Source organism: Equus przewalskii, chromosome 5 (genome assembly GCF_037783145.1).
Source record: "Equus przewalskii isolate Varuska chromosome 5, EquPr2, whole genome shotgun sequence".
Taxonomy (NCBI): Eukaryota; Metazoa; Chordata; class Mammalia; order Perissodactyla; family Equidae; genus Equus; species Equus przewalskii.
Genome location: NC_091835.1, coordinates 79,155,545 through 79,180,455, shown reverse-complemented (window position 1 = coordinate 79,180,455; position 24,911 = coordinate 79,155,545). Strand labels below are relative to the sequence as shown.

Sequence of the window (24,911 nt, the reverse complement as noted above, 5' to 3'; positions counted from 1 at the left end):
AATCAACTTGTTGAGAGCACCCCTGCATCTATAATATAGATGTGAACTATCTGCTTCCGCATTATAACTTTCAGGGTTTCTTATTTCAGCTGTAATGGAATTCCCTTATAAGTAAAGTTTATGATAAAAGTTGTTAACAGTAGCTTTTGACAAATTCACATTTCACCCATGTAACGGTCTAAAGAGACCCTATTCAGTGAAATTGTGTCATATCATTATATAATACCAAAGATAAAAGTCAATATTCATAACATGAAAGAAAAGTGTTCATATCAGTGGATTAAAAAAGTCTAGGGTAGGTGTATTTTCAGTAGTGCCAGAAACTTCTCACTAGGGGTTCAGCCTCTCTGAGGTTACTGCAATTACAGAAAGAGGGAGAAATTATCAGAAGGGATCAGGTAATTTTTACTTCTCCATTTCATCCAGCATGGTTCCTCGTGGTTGCCATACAATGATGTTGTCCACCCAACTTGTCAAGGTCCCACTAGAATTTATCAACCTAATATCATCCTCCCATTTCTTCTGCACTGTAGTTCTCTCAGCCTCATCCTTGCAAATGTATACCAGCTCCATCTCAGGGTTGAATGCTTATATAGGATGCTCAGCTCTTCCAGAGTACTACTGGGTGAATTTTGCTAAGATGATGATGGAATATTAGTAATGCCACCCTGGGTTATGCGTAATTAGGTGCATGTCACTGGGTTGAATCTGCTGATGAGTTATGGACACTTTTTTCTTCTTTTCTTCACTCTTCTATGATTTCACATATCTTTGGCTTTGGATAGACGCACTTGATTCTCCAGGGCCGTCCTCTTCTTTTCTCCTTTTATCTAGTACAAAATGGGAGCTCCATAAACCAATCATAAACACTAATCCCTGTTCAAAATGCAGATGCCAATTCCTTCTTTATAGGTTTTACAAGAGGAATGGTCCCATTGAGAGACTGTCTCTTTCAAGCTTTGATAGAAAGAAGTTCAAGAAGTATTGTAGCTGTTGCTCAGTCATCAGGTGACCTTGTTTATTCATGAGGCAGTTAAGTATAGGAATTGTATGTTCAGAAAGTCAAGGGCAAGGTATTACTGGTGTGATGATTAACTAATGTGACCTTAGCTGGGCCACGTGCCCAATATTTGATCAAACATTACTCTGGGTATTTCTGGGAGAATGTATTTGGATGATACTTACATTTAAATTCGGGGACTTTGAGAAAAGAAAATTGCCGTCTGTAAGGTGGGTGGGCTTCATCCAATCAGTTGAAGGCCTAAATTGAATAAAAGTCTGACCTCCCCAGCCCTGTCTATTTCTCTAGAGAACCCTGACTAATACACATGGATATTTTAATATTTTCAGCAATATTCAAAAATGGATAAAAGATCAAGCGAGCAATATAATAATGTTGATAATATTACTAATAGCTTTCTTTTGCTTAGTGACAACTCTTGCCAAGTTCTGTGCTAAACAAGCTAAAGAAATTACATCTAATAGTTACTATAACTGGCATGCTGTCTTATTATTCTTTAGTACAGATGAGAAAAAGAGGCTCAAAGAGATTAAGTAACTTTTCTAAACCTACATAATTAGCAAGTGGCAGAGGTCAAACACAGATCTGTCTGATTCCAAACTTTATACTCTTTCCAATTAAATATATTGTTTCTTAAGAATCATAACCATTGCAATGTAAATATATCTTCCAAATATTTTCTCAGAAAGTTTTGACTACTATGGACATGACCATCATATGTTCTTTAAATGTTGTAACTACATAGGTGGTATTCTTAGAAGTGCTCTGAATCTTCAAAACAGCGTGCGTGCGTGTGTGTGTGTGAGATCTTCCATATACAATTGTGAGTGTCAAAGAACTAGATCTACCAATGGAAGTGAAGGCATTTTTACAAATAAAAGACTGTACAGTTACAGATGAAAGACTGGTAGCAGTTTTCACAAGGTATTATGTGAGGAATTGGCAGCTTTCATTGGGAAAATGTCCATCGAGATCCATCCCTTATACCCATCCAAAGGAAAGTACTTTTTGTACTAAGAAAACAAGGAAAAAAGTCTTATGTATCTGATGAAGCAAGGTGCTCTTGAAGCAGGCATGGGCATGCAGAGTTATGCCCATTTCACCAATGTTAAAGTAAAGTGAGAATTATGGAGGCTAGAAATGCACAGTAAGTCACCTAAGTAAACTTTTCTCTAGGATTTTCAATTGCCAACTGTTGTTTTTGCCTAGTGGAAGGTCTGTACAAAATTTGTCTATAATTTCAATTCAGTGACTCCATTGTAGGCACCCACATCATAACTCCTTTTTATCAGGTTTCTAAGTTAGGCATTTTGATTTGGAGTTTCTGTGAATTCTGAAAATTTCCAATGCTGTTTGTAGACATTCTGTTTCCTAAGATTTTAGGTATTGTACTTCATTTTGATGATATTCTGATACAGATTAAACATATTTTTTCAGTTGTTAAAATAACGTTGAATACCTACTATAGCAGGCTTTGTGCTAAACTCTGGGGATACACTTATAAGTAAGACAGTCTTTGCCCAGGAGAAGTTCCCATTCATGATCCAACGGGATGGACTCTGTATTAGTCAGACTAGGCAAAACAGAAAAAAAAAAACCCCAAAACAAGAATAACAACCTTCAAATCTCAATAGTTTAAAATAATAAAGGTTTATGTCTTACTTAGGCTATATCACCTTCATAGGTGGCCTTGGAGTGTCAATTCTGGATCTTCCTCATTCTAAACTAAGGCTGAAGTGCAGACGTGATTTGCTATATTGTTGGTTGCCATGGTGGAGGGAAAGATAATTCTGGAGGGTTTTGCTCTAGCAATTGCAAAATCAGTTCTCAAGCAACAAATTTGACCACAATTCTTGCTCAAAACTATTATGGATACACCCAAGGCAGGAGATTCAAGAAGTAGAGTCTTTCTATATGCCTAGGGGATGTTCTTTATGTGTGCAAATTTGGAACTATATGTGCATATTTGGAGATTACTTTATTCTGTATGTTGTACCTGTCAATGGACGTGGTAGAACAAAATCATATCTGAATCATTAATTTGCTAAGCATTTATCGAACATATATAAAATGCCAGTCACTGTGTCAGGAACTGGATATCCACAGACAAATACAGTCACAATCTTTCTGCAAGGTGGAGATGCCACTTCAGATTACAGTTTTTCTTGTCCCACCTACAGTGGAAATTTTGAAGTTTTTTTTTTTTTTCACCTACTTCTTTTGGTTGCATACTTCTTGTTATGTCTTAGATATAACTATCTGGTATTAGATACCAGATTAGTTTGGAAAGGGCAATCTTTTGAGAAGATATGCTAGGCACACAAGTGGTTAAAAAAGCTGTCATTCTAAATCACCTATGCCAAAAGGATGGATTTCGTAAGAAAAAAAACCCCTGTTATTACACCAAAGAAAAAATCTTATTCTTTAGTCATACCACATACAGCAGAGGTAAGAACTGTAGTCATAAATACATTCTGGAGCTCTGTGACTAGCTATTTAATATGTAAGCAAGGAAGTCTTGTTCCTTGGGAAGGGAGTAATAATCTATGTTAATTTAACAGGACTTTTGCATTAAAAACAAAAACAAAAACCTCTAAAATGCTGAAGACTCCAGAATGGCTCCAAGAATTCTATTTAGCTTTGCCTTAATCACTCACACGGGTACATTACTGGGAGCTTTCTATCTATCTATCTATCTATCTAACTATCTACCTACCTACCTACCTGTCTATTTTTACAATGGATCCCATTTGCTCAGTGAGAAATGGCTGCTGTGTTCTGTTGAGCATGTCTTCAAGGATAGTGTAATGACTAAGAAGCCAGTCTCTGGAGTCAAATTACTTGGATTACGTCTCAACTGAGCCATTTATTAGCTGGTGGCCTTTGGCAAGTGGCTTTACATCCATGCTCCTCAGTTTGCACGTTTGTGAGATTGGGACAATAATATGCCTACCACATCATTTCCTTATGTGGATTAAGTGAGTTAATATCTGTAAAGTGCTATACGGAAATCAAGTAAGTTGTTAAATAGGCTCATAATGTGGGTCCACTCTCTCAAAACTCCAGCATGAACGTTGTTATCCTATAGTTGTCAGTCTTGTTAAATACACACTGATATAAAGATATGTCAGTACTTCCTTTACTCCCTCTATTCATATTTAAATGAGAGCTTTAAAGAGAAAGCACAGATTTTTTGAAGGTTGGTTTGTCTGCAACTATTTCCTTTTGGATTAGCTACAAAAAATTCATCCTAGACAGAAACCAGAGAGATGGAATACATGGATTCCAGGGTCTGTAATGGTCACAGGCTCTGGGTCATTGCAGTTACGTATCAGGTGGGCCAGGTAGGAACTGTTGTATTAATCAATTGTAAAAGCACTTTTCCTAGGCTTATGCCACAGCAGCAGAAACACTTTCTCCTTTACAACCACCAGACATTGGCTTTTTGGCAACATCTCTGAGGACTTACCAGAGATACAAAGTGAATGAGGCAATTCCGCCCCCCCCCCCCCCCCCCCGCCCTCACCATTGCAGTTGTTGACATTTACTCAACAGGTATTTCTTTCTCTCTTTTTTTTTTTTTGAAGAAGATTAGCCCTGAGCTAACATCTGCAGCCAATCCTCCTCCTTTTGCTGAGGAACATCCATGCCCATACCCCTCTGCTCTATGTGTGGGATGCCTACTACAGCATGGCTTGACAAGTGGTGCGTAGGTCTGCACCCGGGATCCGAACCGGCACACCCCGGGCTTCTGAAGCGGAACATGCACACTTAACCACTGTGCCACCGGGCAGGCCCCTCAACTGGTATTTCTGTATTCACTGGTACTGTTCAAAGACAGCCTCACAAAAAGTATCCCTTATGGTTAAACTGTTTTGTTGACTTGAGAGGGAGGGATGTTATGCTGGCATCTATGTGCTAGGGCTTGTGGGGGTTTTTTGGTTTTTTTTCATTTTAAGTTTTTTGTAGTTTGCCGGTAGCAATTTAAGATGAGGTTAGCTTGGAGTAGTCAGTGCAGCAGTAAAGACTGATTGAGTGCTGAGCTGCCCCTGCGCAGTTTGCTATTACTAATACAACACTAATGTTCTTACTAAATCACAAAAATACCAAGTAGAAACTGATGCTGAAAGTGTTTATAGATATTCAGCAATTATCAGAGGCCAATAATTCCTGTTTATGGAATAATAAACAAAATCTAAGTGGTATTTTTTAACCTTAGTACATTTCGAACAAATGTGTTATATGTAAGTTTTGTTCTTAAGAGATTTAAAAAAATTGTGTTATGCCTTATGTGCATAACATACCTTCTTTATAATTTGTCCTGACTCTAGAGTTCATATTTTAGATTAACAATGGAATAATGAGAATAATCTTAAGTAGATAAACTTATGTTTTTGAAAATATGTATTTCAAATTTCTGTTTGCAAGTGTTTAAGAATCACCATTTGTTGTATTCTTAATGTTACAGGCATTATTGCATTTAACCTTCACAGTATGTGATATGCTAAGGCTTAGCTCCATGTATAAGGAAGGAAACTGAGGTCTTTGCAGTGAACTAACAAGGTCACATAGTTAATAAATAGCCAAGTCAGGATAAGCCCATGATGGATGTTCTTAACCTCATGCTCTTTGGCTTTACTTAATAATTTCTTAACATCTTAAATTCATCTTTTTCTTCATCAATGTCATCAGTAGATGAACATTCAATGTACTTAGGACACGTTATCTCTTAGCCAAATTTTAATTATTTATGGTAAGGAAAAAAGAAAGGGAAAATTGAAATTCACAGACAATTCTCATTTTTCAATTTTTGGCAAAATTGGGAAAATTCCATTAGAAGAGAATTTTTCATTAGAATAGAAATAACAACAACAACAAAATTCAGTAAATGAACCCTATACTTGAGAGTATTAGTGTTTTTAAATGGATCTAGATTTTGTAAGAAGCCTATTTGACCTCTTTGTTATAACAAATCTTTTATCTCAAAGATAAGAGTGCATGCCATGGCTTTAATTTGATTGTCAGAGTTCATGACCTTGGACTACACTACTAACTGATAATATTATAGTCAGTCTTTCACATTCCAACCTCCATCTCTCAACTTTATGATGGAAAAGTTGAAGTTAGTACAGAGCTGCGTCTAGGAACTCCTCCTCAATGCCAACCTTAAAATATTAGCAACTTGATGTGATTTAATGGGTTTCAGAAATGTTTTATGCTTCAAGAAGTGCTCCTTTTTGTCTATCCCAGTGGCTGAAGTTTCTTGTATTAGAAAGTCTTGCATTCATAGCTTGATGATTTCAACATTCAGGAGTTATTTACTGAAATTCAAATTTCCACGATAAGGGTAATTACTCTCTGTGGGTCGTGATATTATTTATTGTCCATCCTGGGACATATTTCCCAGATAAACCCAACAGGAAGTCAGGACAATAGGTGTGAATCAGGACTATCCTAGGCAAACTGAAAATACAGTCACCCCAAGTATAACTACTAACTAACTTCTGTTTTGAGCATTAGATGAAAGTTAAGTTTGGAGAGAAGATTCAGTCTAAACAAGATTTTAATACAGAGGTTCTATGTGGGTAGAATGCCAAACTTATATTTCAAATATTACATAATTTGGTGGATGACTAATCAACACTAAGTTCATGAGTAAAATTGAACCTGTATAACTTGACTTTCACTTTTAGTCAGGGATATTGACAGTAATATCATCAAAGTACCTCCTTCTCACCCTCCTGCAAAAGGAGACTGAAGAGTTGAATGGAATGTAGGGTGGTATACTTGGAGGCACTGGAAAGCCGACAAGAAAGTGAGGAATCCTGGTTCAGGATCTAGGGGAGGATGAAGACCAAGAGACGTTAGTCCAGTTTGGGGAGTTAGCCAACCCACGGAGGCAATTGTCAGTGTTAGAGGGAGTACAAAAAACGGCAAAAGAGAGGAGGAAGGAATCTAGAATGAGTGGGATAAATAGAAAGTACTTGGTAGATTTTAACCCAAATTTCTATCAAATGCAAATGACCTAAATGATCCAATTAAAAGACAAAGGCAAGGATTGTTGATCTGGATCAAAAGATCAAAACACAAGCATATATTGTTTAACAGATGTGCATCTAAAGAATAAATAAAAATAAAAATTAAAAAGTAACAGGAAAGATGCACTACACGAACACTAACCTAAAGAAAGCCGATAGAATGATATTAATACTAGTGAATTTGTGGCGACAATTATTGCTAAGGACAGACGTTTCCTAATGATGAAAGGTTTAATTCTTCAGGAAGAAACCACATGGTAAGTGGCTTTCTGTTTACATTAGTGCTTGCATACTACCATTTTTACTAGAATTAGTAAAAATAACATTGTTATTACTGTGGTCAAGCAGTATTATAAGCAATTAAAATAAATTACTTCACTGAATCCTCATAGTCACCCCATGAGATAGGCTTGAGTATTACCCTCATTTTACACCTAAGGAGACTGGAAATGAAGAGGCTGCCCAAAGTTACGGAGCCAGTAAGCAGTGGAGCTGGGACTAAACCCAGGCCGTCTAGCCTCCAAGTTATGAGAATAAACAGTAGAGTAGGAAAAGCCTAAGTGGACCAGATAACTTTTGGCTTCCCCTCTGCTACACATTTCAGACCACTTTGCCCTGGATGGGGTAGCACCTGAGATATTTTCTTCCCTCTGCTTCAGATATTAGTTTAGAGTCCTCTCCATCTTTTCCTTTCAGAACCCCCTAAAAGCAGAGAGATTTTCTCATGACTGAACTCACATTTCTCTTGACCATCATTATCCCAAGAACCACTGAATAGTTTGAGCAGGGGACATCCCTTCAAAGCTTTTCTCATAGACTCATAGACGGGGAAAGCTAAGTGCCACAGTGGATGTGTGGCCTTCGTCTTCTAGACTGGTTTTCTGTACTAGGGGATGTCTCAGTCTAGTGGGATTATAAGTGAATATAAGTCATGCATTCAGGAATTCTTTGCCACGGTCAGATGAAAACATTTGCCAGGAAAAATCGGTTGCTTTTCCCATACACACACATATACACACATACACTCATACTCACACTCTCGCTTGCTCACTCCCCTCTCCTGCCCTAAACCTTTGCAAGCCTTCATTGTCTAAACAGAAAGCACAGTGGCTTCAGGGCTTAGAAAAAGAAGTCGCTGTGGTCTTTCGTGTCCATTCAGGCTCTATCCACTTGCAATTTCCAGGAATGGGGCTTTTGGAGGGAGGAGGGTATGAAGCCATGTGTGTTTCTGGGAACTTTAATGTAGTTCTTTTTATGTGCCCCAGTGAGAACGACCATATCTGCTTTTGCCCACTGTCTATCCTAGGTAACATAGGGGCAACAATTGCATTTGTTGAATAAACAAAGAAATAGATGAACAAATGAGCAAATGTCTGTGACCTCATCTTCTACTACTTCTATCCCCCTTACTTACTCATCTCCTACTACTACAGTCCATCTCACTTACTCACCTCCTACTACTCTTCCCCCTTACTTACTCATCTCCTACTACTATCCCCCTTACTTACTCATCTCCTGCTACTTTCATTTACTCATCTGTACTACTCTCTTCCTTACTCATCTGCTGCCACTGTCCCCCTTACTTACTCATCTCCTACTACTGTCCTCTTTACTTACTACATTGCCACCATGCTCCTCTGCTTATTTTTCTTGTCTCACATCATTTGCACATGCTGTTCTCTCCACCTGAAATGCTCTTCCCTCAGCTATCAGCTTGATTGGCTCTTTTATTATTCTCTAGGCTTTCACTAAAGTCTCACTTTTTCAGCAAGTCTTTCCTGTCTCTGCTAACTAAAATTGTACATCCCTGCCTCAAAAATCCTTCTCTTCCTCTTGACTTGTTCTCTTGGCATGGCCTTACATGCTTTAAAATTTTGCTTATTGTGTCTGTCGTTTGCCTCTCTAGATCGTCAGTTTCAAGGGGCAGGGGTTTTTGTCTTTTTTTCGTTCCTAGGACAGAGCCTGCCACTTAGTATGTGCTCACAATGTTAAATCAAACAAATGAATGGAAGAACTGGATATGCAGGACCTGTTTCACTGGTTTGAAGCCCCCAAAATAGGAATCTCAGTCCCTAGACTGTCACTTACTCCTTGTATGCATCTCTGAGAAGCTTCATTTAATTTATCTGAACTTCACTTTCTTCAACTGGAAATGGGGATAATATAGTAACAAGGACTAATAACAGTAAATAGGAAACAGAGACTGTCTCACAGAATAATTCTGAGGGTTTCAAGAGAAAATGGATGTGTGCTAATTAGTCTCCAGATGCCAGCAATTCTGATCTTTGAGGTGGAAGCCAAGGAAGGTGAGGAGGGTTCCATGTTTCCCTGAGGAGCAGACGGATCGGCTGTCTTTGGCATTCTCGTCCTGACCAGAAAATGCAGCAGACTGCATTTAGCTAAGCAAAAATTAACTTCGCTTTGGCTTTCAAAATACCAGCTTCCATTTTGGAGAATAAAGCAGGGAGAGATCAGGCATCCTGAACTTAAATAGAGAGAGAGCGCGCGTGCGTGCGTGTGTGTGATTGCACGCACAATATTGCCGGGGGAGGGTGCTGAATAAATCATTGTGGTATTTGTTTACTTTGTTGTGTTATAGGGAATCTGAGGATATTTCATCTGCACCGCCATAGCTGATATCAAGTGAGCATGTAATACCTAGGTGTACGATAATTGTCACCACGAAATATTTCATGAGAAAATTTTCCTGACAGTGTCAAGCAGCAGTATGGAAATTACACAAGAGAGGAGAAGTGCATTTTTTTAAAAATTAGGATAATTTCTAACTGAAATATTAACTGTAATGAGTATGGCAGAATCAACCCTGATGTATCTGTTTGGACATTTTCCACATCCCCAGTGGTTAGTCTAATACCAATTAAAGCATCACAGATTGCTATTATCTTCTTGCATTATTATTTTCATGAATTAATTTTGCTTTAAAAATCAGACCTTTTCCAAATGAGAATAAATTTAAATATCCACAGTGCGAATGTGAAGCTGATGTCAGGACCCGTGCATATCTATAATTTCAAATTCTGTAACCACAGACTCATGGGAATAATCCTAAAAAAATAAAAAAGGAAGGAACTGACCTTTTGGGTTAGTTAATCATTCCCCTTGCTATTCACAGAGAATCTTAGCAGTAGCTCTTGTTTTCCTTCTTCTAAAATTACTTATCACTTTCCCCTTAATTCATTCATTTATTAATTTGTTCATTTATCCATCCATCCACCCACCCATCCATCATTTCAACCTTTCATAAAAAATTTGGCATCGTTTATGTCCCTGGAATGCTGCTTAGCACTGAGGAAACAAATTGTATGCTAATATCCTTTTTTTCAATATTTAGTGGAAGAAATAAACAGCATAGGAAATAATCATAATATGAGATATGTCTTAGAAGTATGGACAAAGTGTTGACTCAATGAATCACAAAGGCTTCTGAATTATAAGTGGTAACATTTCTCCTGAGGTTTGAAAGAAGAGTATTTCAGGCAAAAGTAAAGTGTACACAGAGATAAGGAGACACAAATGGGCAAACCAAGCTCTGTGAGGATCTGGTAGTTAGGTGTGATGGGAGTTGAGCCTGTGTGTCTCTGGGGGGGGGGGGGGTGGGAAGGTGGAGAGTTGAAGCTGGGTGGGTTGAGGTCTAATTATGAAGGACCTTCTATATCATCACAAGAATTTAGATTTCTTTTCATAATAGGACACTATTATAGATTTTTCTTTTCAGGATGGAGGTGGCAAACAGGAGGAGGACCTGCAAAGGACAAAACAAACCAGGGAGACAAATTAGGAGGTTATTGCAACTCTGTAAACCAGATGGAATAAAGGCCTCAGTTAAGATAGTGATAGTGGGACAGACAGTAGGGAACAGATTAAAAAGAGGACTGAGTCTAGAAGTTGATTAGATAAAAACATATGAGAAAATTTATGTTATCATTCTAAAAATATTCAGTGGGGCTATATGAAATTGAGGAACATTCTCCGAAAGACTTACTTTCCGTGTTTTTGGACAATGTGAAGAAAATGGCGGACTGGAAGTGTTAAGTGCTATATTTCTCCATCTGCTCTTTGCTTTTTCTAAAGGATATGAAGCTCCTCTAAATTTTCTCCAGCTTTATCCTTTGTCTTCAGTCACACGTGTCCATGGCAAGACATGGCACTGCTCCACTTCATGACTGTGTTGGCTCTGATGTATCTGGAAAAAGTCAAGTAATTACAGTGACCAGAAGTCAAAAGTTCTTCTCTTCCTCCGCCCATCATTTTAGTCTTAGGTTTTCTGGTTAGGTACAGAGAGGCCAAGGTTAGCAGTGTTATAGAAAAACGGTCTGTTCTTATTGCTCAAAGACAAAATTCTCTTCAAAATTGGGAAATATCTTTTTATATTATGATTAGGGGTTTTTCTGCTATTGGTTTTAATGATCCTGAGCTCTCAAATTTATGTAAGACATGTTTTACTTTACTTTTGATTCATGTTACCAAGGCCCTGTTATCTGATTCTAAATTCCTAGCGACTCCTCCATATGATTATTATTATTATAAATATGTTATACTCTGAAATATTAAATTATTTAAATATTTGGAACTCAAATAGGACATATTTTATTTTTCTGGAGTACTTTGGGAAAGAGAGATTATAAAGAAAACTTTTGAAAAGTCTACGTCTATAAAATGTCATAAATGACAACTGAAAAATGTCATGGATCCCATTCAGACTGTTAGTAAGGATTGCACAATTGATGAGTAGGGAACAACAAAGCTGGCTTGAGAAGGGAATACCCATGGAGGCCGGACTCGTACATTGGTTAAATGACTGGCCCCATTTATCAGCATTAAAGTATGTATAATTCAGGTTCATGCTTCAGCAAATTACTGTAGACATGGAGGTTCAGACAAGCCTATGAATGGTTAAGACTGCAAATATAAATCTTTTAATTCTAGTTGAATATTACTAAAATAATATTATTTCTACAGTTCTTTTACCTTTTTATGTTAAAATGATTGATTGTTGATTTCTGTGTACTTTCTCCCTCGATTTTAATGAACTTTTTTCTTAAGTTTGTGCAGAATGATTCCCAAAATATTCACAAGAAATGCTTACTATCCTTGTATCAATTTCTTGTAAAAGCTGTTTATTTTAGGTGCCCTTTATGGGTATGTGCTTCTCTGAAATAAAAAAACATTCTAAGAATTTATAATCCTCTAGGAGAGAGGTAAAACTGTCCCCATTGTGAGCCTTTATGGAGGTGAAGGAAGTTATACACTTGTCGAAATGCTCCCTTTCTCCCAGGTTTGCTCTCGGTAATAATCTCTTGAGCAGTGGAGTACCTCACGTGTGTTTGTTCCTTAGGTAAACGTGTAAAACTCTTCAAGTTCGAATGGAGAAGTAGAAAGAGGTTTCTGCTGTGCCTGATGACAATTGTTGATTTTTCCACATTCAAAAAATATTCTGGCTCCACGCTGGAGCACTAGTGTGGCGAATCCTAGCGTTGGTCGGATTCTAAGGAAGGGACAGAAGTTTCGTTGAGGAGTAAAGATTCAAAACAACTCCAGAAATGAGCTCTCGTCTCGGTTTGTTTCTCACAGAGCAGCAGGTGTGTACTTGGTGTTACAGGATTGACTGTAGCCTACTCTTTCTTATAGTTACCATTAGCATTCCAGGTGCCCCTGATTTCAGGCGGAAAGATGCGCTTGGTCCAGCTTTAGGGATCAGAAGGCAAAGAATTTCCTCATTGGTCAGTAAAGAAAGGCGTTGAATTATCTTTTATAAAAAAGGGGAAGCATCATTCTCTGAACAGATATGAGGCCCACAAATTGGCCACAGATAGCCAATATGTCATTATTGGTGAACCTAACATTGTCACCTACAATGGCCCTGCAGTTGACATATTGTTTTCCCAAGAACAGGAAATGGATAATTCAAAACCCTGGGTGTATTAGTGAACCTCTGTCAGTGTTCAGCCTGCCTATTAATTTGGAAATTAGCATGGAAAGTACTGAGCCATCAGGCTTTCACTTAATCTCCATAAACCAAATGAAGATTGTGTTCTTACCTAATGGTCCATTCTTTATGTATTTAAATTGCCCCATAATTGAATCAGCTGTCTCATACCAGCATTGAAGCATTTAGCAATAACTACAGTTAAAGATTCATATTTCGATCAACTTTGGGAATTTGAGACTACTGAATGGTAACTATTATTAAAAAAACAAAACAAAACACCCAGAAAAGAATGTGTCTGGGAAGGAGAAGGAAAAAAAGCAAAGCACCCCACATACTAAACATCCCTGACTATGTTGCCCTGTCCTTCAGAAAACGGATTCTAGTTTTGCAACTTACAGGTAGGGAATTTTTTTTCAAAGATCTACCACATATGGAATGATCATCTCTAAACTTTCTTTTATGGAAAAAGATAGGGATGGAGAAGAGAGAGCATGTGCTACTTCAGGCATGGTACTGGCTTTGTCCTCCCATAAGTCACCCCAAGTTCTTTTCAAAGTGACAGCAACATACTCTTCCTTCAGACAGGTGTCTCAAGGAAAGGTGGTTACTAAGAGCCATTTGTATTTGTAACTCAAACCAACCAGGAAGCTAAGAGAAAATGTTGCTTTCTTAGTAATCTCCAGGCTACTAACGTGACTTTCTTCCAACTCTCAGCCCTTCTTCTCCCAAAACTCCACTTACGTTAAATTCATCTTTTAAGCACAATTTTTACTGCTTGCTCTGCTAGCCTTTATATGTAGTGAGGCTGAAATTCTTGAGGAGTGTGATACTTTACCAGACTTAAACTTTTAAAGTAAGTCTTTATGATAGAAAGTGGATAGAATCTATCAGTTCAAATTACTCCTTTACCCATGAGAGATGAGTCTAAAAAAATGAACCTAATATCAAATTTAGCAAGTAAAGTACCTTCCAATTGAGTTCAAAATCTCAACTGTCTCTAAAACTATGTGAACTATGCTGGTATATAGAATAATATCTTAAAAATCTATTCAGGTTTTGTCAAAGCGTTCAAAATTAGTCTTTCTGGGAGGAACATAACTGAGTCTCATTATGCTGTTGTCTTTCAAAATTATCTTAATGTTTTGGTCATTTTCCACCTGGAATAAACAGAAGGTGTGTGTGGAAGGGGCCAGGAGCAGGATAAGGAAAGTCTTAAATTTTGTTAATGTCCCAAAGGAATTTACTAACAACCCAAAGAGAGATCAGGGAATATTTTGTTTTACTAACAGTGAACGTCATTCAGAGAGAATCAGTCAGTCTGCTCTGAGTGATGGATATGCGTAGATGGCAATGCGAACTGTCAGCTGCTCTCCTGAGTCACACAGAGGAGTCCATGGCAGGCGCACTGTACAGCTTTCAAACTTCCAAGAAATAGTGCAGGCCCATCTGTTCAAAAGATTCATTTCCAGTCGAGATCTTCATTTGTGCAGCACAGCAAGCTGAAAGCCATAGACAGATGTTGTATTTGTGGTAAAAGCTCACTAGTTCTGCATTCTAATATAATGAGTAGGCTTTTTAGAAAAACGAAGTCTACGCAGTGGTTATACCGCTGATGAATTTAGGTAATCGGGACGAAGTTTTATCCTAGTTGGAATTAGTGCTTAATAACAGTCATAGTAGTTTGGGGATAGAAGGGAATTAGAAGCTCACTGAGTCCCACCCGACTCGCTTAGCAGATACCAACCCTGGAGATTCAGAGATTTTTAAGTGACTTGTTCAAAGTTCGAAAACCAGCAGGTAGTAACACTGGTATAAAACTCGATCAGAATAAGGCCACCTCTCCTCAGTCATGGCTGGTGCTTTGGTTCTCTCTAGAAGTCCAGGAAGCTCACATGCCATTTTCTGCTTCCACCCTGGGCCCCCCTGAGTTACGCCTAAATATAATCAATGACCTACAGAAACGCTCTGTCATTTGAAATGACTATGTTTCCAATCACCCAAGGCTGTTAAATTTTTTGGGAATTCGTAAAACAGATAACAAGGTCGTTTAGTGGAGACGTTGACCTGAGTCGAAGTATGAAACAGATGGGCTTAGGTGTCTCAAATGTTAAAATAAACATTCAGGACAATCCATCACCAGCCGTTCTTAGGAAGGAAAAAATTAAACTGGGGTATGAAAAGCCAACAGTTTCCAGGGCTAGAGGAATCACCTCCATTGCCATGAAAGTAAAATAATAGGCTGAAATTTTTATGTAGGTGGGTATGTTGATGAAGGCGCTTCCTATGTCAGTGCGCTTATCTAGACTTAGAGCTGTCTGGGCAGCTTGCTCCTCCATGATTATCTCAGACTGACAGGTGTCTTTCATTTTGTGACACGTCATTGTAGGAGGCACTTTAAGACAGGACAAGTGCATTCATGTACAGTTACGACCAACTCAATGGCAGCTTTTCTCTAGCTTAAATGAGAAAATCTGCTCCTGCTGAGTAATGATGTTTTAATTGCACATTTAGTACACAAAAAGGGAAGCAAGATCTTAATTCGTGTACTTGTAAGAGCTACATTAAAAAAAGTACATTTGCAGTGAAGCAGCAATTATATTCTAAGCAAGGAAAAGTTCACTCAAATCAGCATTTAAGATTATTAAGATATTCTATTCTTCCTTTTACCTTTATTGTATAAGTTAAGTTTCTTTATTAGGATGTTAGTTTGAAATGGCACTCATTTGTGATGTTTTTAAGCAGGTGTATTATAAGGAGCGGCCAGGGGCTGCATTTAAACCTGCCACCTCCTTTCGGAAATATTGCCTCAGCTTCCTTGCCTTCCGATTGTCTAAATAAAGAATATTTATCAGTCCAAAAATAAATGTTTCTATAATAACTGGGTATTTTAGTGAAAATTTAACTCTTTTTGTAAAAAAAGAAATTGGTTTGTCGTGTTCATAATGCATTGTCTCTTCTATCGTGTGTGACTCATTTTATATTCACGAGAATATAAACATTGTTCAGTAGCTCCTCATCACGAGATTTTAATGACCACGCTGGAGAAGAGAATATGCTGTTTTGTGAATTAAGCTAATATGATATAAGATTCACTTTGATGCTCTGGAAACTTGGCAGTGACTTTGCAAATTTATGCGTACCGGCCAACTGAACAACTGAGATTCAAAAAAATAATCTGGGATAGAGAATGGAACTCAAAAACAACATCAGAGGAACCATCAGTAATGAATAAGGAAATTTACCAATCTACATTTTGTTTTGGCATATTTATACCACATTTATTTTTCAAGCCTAGATGGTTAAAGTATGGTGCTACTTTCCTAAATATTTGTTCTGCATGCAAAGTCTGATGGCGGCTGGTCCATTAGAAAGACAAAGAATTAAAAGGGACAGAATTATGTGCCTGTGAAGACTATGAAGATTATGTGAAGTAATGTATGCTCGGAAATAATCAGGGGCAAAACCTAGGAATTCAACGCATCCAGATGCCTAGAAATGTGCACATATCTGAATAACCATAGTTACCGCTTGCATGGGGTTCATGATGTTTCTGACACTGTTCGAAGCACTGGACTCTTACTTATCTGCTCCTCAGCTCATACAGCCTGTGGTCTAGGTACTGACATTGTGCCTGCTTTCCTCAAGGTCACACACTGAGTCAGCAGCAGCACTGAGCCTTGAATCTGCTAGGCAGCCTGACTGCAGGGTCCATCCTTTTAAACCACTACTCCCTATCACCTCGTCTGAAAAGACAACCTCTCTCCCAAAGTTGGCTGAGCCACTGGTGCTCCATTCTTGAGATATGATTTTTGTGATTAACAAGAATATGAAAAGAGGGACCAGGCTGGTGGTGTAGTGGTTAAGTTTGTGCGCTCTGCCTCTGTGGCCTGGGGTTTGCAGGTTCAGATCTTGGGCGAGGACCTAGCACCGCTCGTCAAGCCATGCTGTGGCAGCATCCCACATAAAACAGAGGGAGATTGGCACAGATATTAGCTCAGGGCCAATCTTCTCTAAGCAAAAAGAGGAAGACTGGCAACAGATGTTAGCTCAGGACCAATCTTCCTCACCAAAAAAAAAAGAATATGGAAAGAAACAGTTGCAAAATCAGTTATTATAAGACAGGAAATTACCTTTGAGTAAGTCAATAGAAGTAGTAAGTAGAGAAATAAGCAGTAATGCCCCCTCCAGTAGATATCCTGTGTATCCCCTTTTGTGTCTTGTTTGGGAATTACTATTGCTATCACACGCTAAAATTTAAAAAGCATCTTCCCGGACAGATGCTTTGCAAGGATTATCTGATTTAATCACAATAGGAAACATATGGAAGCTGATAATAAGACCATTCTCATATTACACGGGGGACACTAAGGCTCAGGGGGTTTAAATAATTCATCCAACCCCACAGTGGTAGGAAGTGATAAGGCAGAGATTTGAACCCAGGAAGTCTGCCTACAGAGCCCACACTATTTGTCATTATTCTTCTCACCATAATATATTGTCTCCCACTGATAACCCCGTCAGCATGACTTGAAGAGGGAGAAGAGAAATTATAGACTCTACGAAGATAACGATTTTAAGAACTTTATAAAAGCACCTTTTACACTTGGGGACAGAATAGATTCTTGCATTTCCTTCCTTTTGAGCCCAATTTATGTTAACTTGAAGATAGGCAGAGGATTTTCATAATGCTAAAATACAAAATGAGAAGTGTATAAAGTAGTTGACTTCACTTAATTTAACTATGTTATATATGTCATTTACCTGGTTTTATTTTCTCAATTTAATTTGGCGGACAGACTTAAAAGACATGATTTTAGCATAAATTTTTGAGAAATCTAATCAGGGTCCTATAATAGATTTGTTGGACTGGGAGAAATAAAGGATGCTCTCATCTTAAAGAATTAGCGCTTTTTGTTGAATGTTAGCAGGTTAGCGTCTTCATCCTGGTGGATTGTTACCAAGATGGCTTTGTGCTGGAGACTAGAAAAACTTTTATTATTATTATCATTATTATGATTATTACATTTTGCTTGTGTTCAACAGCCCAGTAGTTTCATGAACCGAATTGACTGGTGTGCAACACACACACAAATAAAATTTACATGATAACAGCTTTGGAAAGTCAAATTTACTGAGACAGTGATTATTGCGTATGAAGCTCAAGGCAGAACCATAATTGTAGGACCATTTCTCTCCCTCACGTAGTATTTTATATCTGTTGCCCTCAGAACCAGAAGACAGTGCATTCATGGTAGCAAATGCTATTTCCTATCCTGTAAAATTGGTTTTATTGCAAACTCCTGCTTTTAGTTACTGAAAACTTGCTGAAAAATCCATCTTAGAAGGTAAAACTTTTACTATTTGGCGTCTTTGAAAAGATACGGCTTAAGTGAAAAGAGAGTAATATTCAAGTTCTAAAATTAAAGCAGTGTTTAATTTGGTGTATTAAAGATTATTTTTAAATGAGAGCAAAATTTTTAAATGTTGGCTTGTGTAAATATTGCTTAAGCAACTTTTGCTTGTTGGGAAGTTCCAGTTTATAGTCGACAAAGGGCAAAATGGCATTTCTTTTCCCCCTACCAGCATGCCAGGATTTAAGCTGGAGTCACTTGGCCTTATTTAATGTGCATACAAATCATAAAAGGTTGTTTTTTTATATTACGTTTTAGACAATTTTATTTTAAAATGTTACTTGGATCTTATATATTAGAGGACTAAAATTAGTTATAATGTACTGTATTCAGCGTCATCATCGATGTATTTTTAAGTCTTTGGTTTTGCCCTTTCATTTGGTACAAACCTGGAGGTTGTCGGGGGGGGGGCGGTGTGCTGATACAGATTCATATTTATACTTCATTGAAAAGGGCAAGTGATTCCTTAGTCTTTGTGTGAATTCCTTAAGCGTAATCCTCTAACTTGACTGAATATTAGTGTGATCCTTTTGTTCTACTTTTAGTGGCTCTCTTGTTAAGATTTATACATTTAAAAAAAGCCCTAAAACTTTTATTTTTATAGTCCTTCAGAGTTGACGAAGCTCAGTGTTTTCATAGACACTGTAATATTTGATCCTCACGGTGATGCTGTGAGGCCAACAGGACAGGATTATCCCCATTTCCCATGTGGGAGAACTGAGGGTCCCAGAGATTGCATGACCCATCCAGTGTGAGCAGTATTACTCCCACCTTGACCTAAATCCAGAACTTTACATGCCGAACCACTGTGGCCCCCGATCAGATCAGGTAATTTACAAAAATCAAATCTAAAATAATTTGTCCACTTTCATCTGACTTTAGAAATAACTTATGCCCTACTCTTCACCTCATAAAATGTGCTAGGATATTTTTAAGATTAATAAACTAGAATATTGTGTAAAATTGGAGAAAAAGTCATTTTAATTGCATTTCAATCCATGCTTATTTAGACAATTACTTCTTTTAGCCATGTTTAAGTTTTGGTTTTCTAGCAATTATTTTAGCTTATAAATAGAAACTTAGTCTGGTAAATGTACGTTTATGATATTCCTGAGGATATGGATTGTATAATTATATTAAAATGTTTTTATTGTTTATGTGAATACGTATATGTTTTCTCTACTGAGATGGAGAAAAAATTTGTTCTAGGTACATAAGCCTTTGGTATTGCACTGTCAATTTGGATGTCTACTTTTAAAATTATTTGAAAACAAAGCTTTAATATATAAATAGTTGAGAGAATTATTCCTCAGCTTTACACAAACTGGCATGGAAATACCTAGCTTGGAATGAAGATACAAGAATGCAGCCACTATTCCCTCCAACAGGTTACTTAGGACCTGGGCTTCATATGACTCAAGAGGACACGCCACTTGCTTTCCCGGAGTCATTGCGCCATGTCCCTCCAGTGGCCTAGGCTGAATGCCTGCTGAGTGAGGCTCAACCATTTGTTCTCTCTCAATGTCTCTCTTTTCTGTCATTTCAAGCACTAGTTTTGGAAATATGGTCCCATTTGATGCTTCATACTTTTTTCCTAGTAAGAAGAATTTTCAGGAAAGGCAGGTGGATCTTTTTCAGCCAATGGAAGTCAAAGATTGTGTTAAATCAATGTTTATCAAGAAAGTTTATCATAAAATAAAGTTCCTGCATTTTTCACAATGATCAGCTATCTCCCTTAGCAATCTGTGACTTAACATTTATAGAAATATTTGCCTTTCCCCCTTATGTTCTTCTTACACCGACGCTCAAACTGGGAGCCGTTCACAGAGCTTGTGTGAAGTCTGACCATTGAACAGCAGACAGGTTGATAAGGACATTGCTGCCATGCCAAGATACCCACTGCTCCCAGAATCTCGAGCAGTCAGCAGGCCCTTCCTGTGTTTGCATTCTTCCATCCTCAGTTCAATTCCTTCCAAAGTTCCTCTGTGCGTGGGAGAAAGATGCTTCAAATAGACAGCAGAGTCTCTTTCTTTGGGAAGGATAGCTGACCAGAGACACAAATGAGGTGGTTGCTTCCGTGCAGAAAATGCATTTTTGAATTTTACATCTTCCTTTTGTAGTATAATTTGAGACTAGCTGTGGCAAAGCCTTGAGCTGGCTTTATTATTTTGGTTAATGTTTCTTTTTTTCATAGTTCATCAAACAACAACAGACAAAACAAAGCCAACAAAAAGCAGCCTTTTTGTAAATGTTTGATGAAAGAACAAGTAACTACATGATTTAATGGAATAAAAACTTAGTATCCACAATAATTTTTAAAATTCACCTTTTGTAATAACCATAGCTGGAAAAGAACTGTAAGGCAACTCTAAGAACCATGATGTTAGCGTATAACTAGAAATTCATTGACATAGCAGAAATCTGTCTTTCTCTCTTATCTGTCCTCCACATGTCTGCATATAGCGGTATATATATATATACCAAGTATGCCAGCTATCTGTGTGTCATTCTTTTTCCTGTGCACAAACATTCTTTGGACTTGAGTAGGTATGAAAATCCAGTGTAAATCTGCCTTAATATTTATGATAGTATTAATAATAATGCTCTAATCAATTTTATGAGAAATTTTGGGCATCTTTAAGATTTGGTAATACATTGTATTATCCTTGTTTTCCTCCCCAAATATTTTTTGTTCTTAGGAATAATTCTTCTGAAATATAATTGAGTCAAATATTCACTAAATTTTTAAACTATTTCAAGAATGGATTTTATGGAGTCAATTCCCAAGGGCTTTTGTGAAGATGTGGTCTGATTGCATTCCTGCAAGCAAAGCCTTTTCTTCACTGAGGCCTGGCATGATGTGTTTATGATCTCTGGGTTATGTTCATCATGGCTGTGCAAAGAACAGGGATTCCAGAATCATTCCTTGGGTCTGGACGGGTAGCATCACTGGTTAAGATCTTCCTGGGCAGTGTTGGAGTCATTTGGCTAGTTAGGCAAGTGGATTCAAAAATATTGTAAAGAGAAAAAAATTGATATATGTTAATAAGATGAAAACACCTGATTATGATATTCTTTAAAATTCAGTAATTTGTGAGATATAGCAAATGTCAGCATTTTGAGTTATCCTAATGCCAAATTGTGTTTGGAGTTTAAAGATTATAGCTATGATATGAAATGGTTATATTTTCTTCTTCCTTTATAGGTCACCCATTAACCAAGGATAAACCAAGTGATCCTCGAGGCTGATTACGTTGTGCATATGCACAGGAACTCAACTCCTGAGGTGATCTTGAAGGAAGATTTTTATACCACTCCGAAGAGGCACACCAGAGTCTGTTGTTTCCAAGGGATTTCATGGCTCATAATCAGCCCCTTCTGAAAATCAAGACTTTTAAAAAGTCAGACATGAACTTCTACGTCATGAAGATTTCATCAGATTTGAACTGTGTTCAACTTGTAAAACTGCATTTGCTAAAAGAGTTTGAAGTTGCTGTCTGATTGGTGTTTATGGAAGATGTCAGAGACGCTCACGTTTTGGGCTCTTGGCTCCAGATGTGACTGCTTTTCTTGTTTCTGAAAATCTCCAAAGTGCCCTGGCCTTCTGTCATGGGCGTGTTCCTGGGTCCTGTGTTCCTTGGCTAGTGGGACTGCACACGGCTTAGTGACATTTCCTTTGCAAACTTCTCCTCTGGCATGGTGTAGACTGAGAATTTTATTTGTACCTAATCTTGGAGCTCTGAAAGCCTACATGTTTTAACATCTTCAAGTTGCTTTTGTTAAAGGAATGGAAATATATACCATTGATAATAATTATTGTTGGCAAGTAATAGTTACCTGAATACATCAATCATATAAGAATGTATAGACAAGCTGACATGTTTCCCCAAGGCTAAAACACCACTGCAGCTCTCTGTCAGTTACATAGGTAGTAGTTAGAACTGAATTGCCATTTTCATTATATACTATTTTGTACCTCTAGAGCACTCTTTCTTTCAAAGTGGGCTTTTTCTTTCATTTTTCTGTTTACTTTTTCCCTTCACAGAAATCAGCACTGAGCAGTCAAGTCTTTGGGTTGCCTTCAGTTTCCAAAAATTGCCAGGGATGCATGTGGGTTTCTGACTTCTTAACCTGAAAAAGTTATTCACTTAGATTTCTTCTAGTATTTTCTTTTAACTGTCCTTTTTATCTCATTTTAAAAGACCATCTCTTGCTCGATCTCAATGACTGTTTGAATGCTTATATGTTTGTTCAGTCTGTTGATAGAGTGTTCATTATTCTTGGTCTGAAATTTATAAATATTTGCTTATAGTTGTCCCATTCAAAGAATTTCTTAGGTCAGTTTTTGTCCACATTTTTGTAGTCATTTTAACATTTGTGGTTTTCAGTTCTACAGGAAAGTCTTATAAATATTTAAAGGCCTTAAACATGTATCTACTTTTTTTTCTAAGTTATTACAGAATGTATAATTTTATACTACATTTTGTTTTGTTTGTGGAGGGAGAGAAGAATGGCAATTGCATAGCCATTCTGTAATAATATCGTGTAACATATAGTTTGAGGGCGTGTAAAGAGAGAGATTTCTGTGTTTTACTCATCTTAGACTAACGAGAAGATAACTTCAGAAACTGTCCTATTAGAAGTTCCATTATGTTAGAGAAAGTGTAGACATCTGTTGTCTTTTTAAAACTCACTGACTTGGTCAATTAGGTATATGTTGATTGCATGATGGAGGCTGACATACCCTGAAGAGCTTCTGTCTGTAAGCTGGTAACAACTTTCGAAGACCAATACATTACCCAGAATCTTTTCTGGGCAGAACAAATAAAAGTGTAAAATTTGTTAAAAATTAAATTTATAAAGTATACTTTTGACGTCGAACTAAACTATATTCCCCACAAGTCCATGGAATGACATGACATCTTCCCTTCATTTTATGCATTTATTAGGCATAAAATTAGATGGCTCTGAGTGGATTTTGCAATGATTTCGACTGTATGAACTTAAAAACAGTTGTGCTGAAGTTTCTGCATCAATTATAATATCAATTTCTTTGGAACAAAGTGGAAAACTATATTGTTTTGGAAATTATGAATTTGTCTTAGGTTTGTTTGAAATTATAGATCATGCTTCTCATTTTTTAAATGATATCCTTTAAAACAACACTGGAAATTCTGTATTATATACAAGTGTAATACATGCATATCAATAGAAAAAATAAATGGAATTTCAAATATACTAACTAGATTATCCCCAGTAGATTAATGTTGTGACTATTCAGAAAAGGTGAATAAAATTGGGATATAAAATGGACTTTCTTTCATGAGTTACATTTGGGGAATCTGTTTTCCAGGGTTTAATTTTAAAAGCACTTTAGTTACTATCCAGGAAAACTGCTGAATTCGTGGGGAAGCTGACATACATTCTTCAATCTTCTTTTAATAAAACTCCATGGCAAATCTTGCCATTTACACAAGGTTCCAATATTTGATTTACTTCTTTGCTAGGCAACAATTGAAATAGATATATTTACACTTGTGCTACTTGCGCACATCTTGGCTATGAGCACAACTGGCATAATTTTGCTAGAAATCTGCAGAATTTACTTTATTATGAAAATTGTTAAATGTAGTGCACTGTTCATCCTTTGAAATTCATTATATATAAAAATATGAATCAAATAGCAAACATGGCTGTGAATTAGTATTTGCAAATGTTTTATATAGTTTTTATTTTGAGATTGTTTAAGATTCACAAGAAGCTATGAGAATGGCACAGGGGATTTCTGTGTATCCTTTGCTCTGTCATCCCCCGGTGATAACATCTTACAACACCAATAACTGGACATTGCTACAATACTATTAACTCAAATACAGACCTTCTTTGGATTTCACCAGTTTCACATACACTTTGTGTGTGTGTGATCTTATCCTTTTTCATTAACTTGGCAAACATTCAGTGCAGTATGTTGTAACGTAGATTAGAGTCTGAGAGCATGAGTCAATGGGTGACTGATTTGTGATAACTTTTTTGACGTTCTCTATTTCTGGAATAACATCCTATAGCTTTACTTTTATACACTCTTATTGCCTTAACACAATGGAAACTTCCAGTTTTAACAGACTACTGAGAATCTGCATATATGGTTGAAATAAAAAGGGAGCGTTACCTGTTATTTCCCTCAGCAAGTCCTGTGCTACAACACAATGATGTACAACTGGGTTGTGATTTTTGATAATACACAATAGCTAATAACACAGTCATTAAATGGGACTTGATCTTTTGAAAATTTTTTATTTTCGTTCTTTTGAGGAAAATTAGACCTGAGATAACATCTGCTGCCAATCCTCCTCTTTTTTCTGAGGAAGACTGGCCCTGAGCTAACATCTGTGCCCATCTTTCTCTACTTTATATGTGGGACTCCTGCCACAGCATGCCTTGACAAGTGGCGTGTAGCTCCACACCCGGGATCTAGACCAACAAACTCCAGG

The 24,911-nt window shown here is 37.3% G+C and overlaps 1 protein-coding gene across 3 annotated transcripts in view; it reads left to right on the top strand.

Annotated features, from left to right (window-relative positions):
• The window catches only part of TAFA2 (TAFA chemokine like family member 2), a 417,594-nt gene extending 393,861 nt beyond the window's left edge, over positions 1-23,733 (top strand). For all 3 annotated transcript variants that reach the window (XM_008528145.2, XM_070621919.1, XM_070621918.1), the window contains one exon: positions 21,626-23,733. In XM_008528145.2, the coding sequence (XP_008526367.1) occupies positions 21,626-21,637 (12 nt within the window). In that variant the 3' untranslated portion in view covers positions 21,638-23,733. The remainder of the gene's footprint in view (positions 1-21,625) is intronic.
• The last annotated feature ends 1,178 nt before the right edge of the window (positions 23,734-24,911 follow it).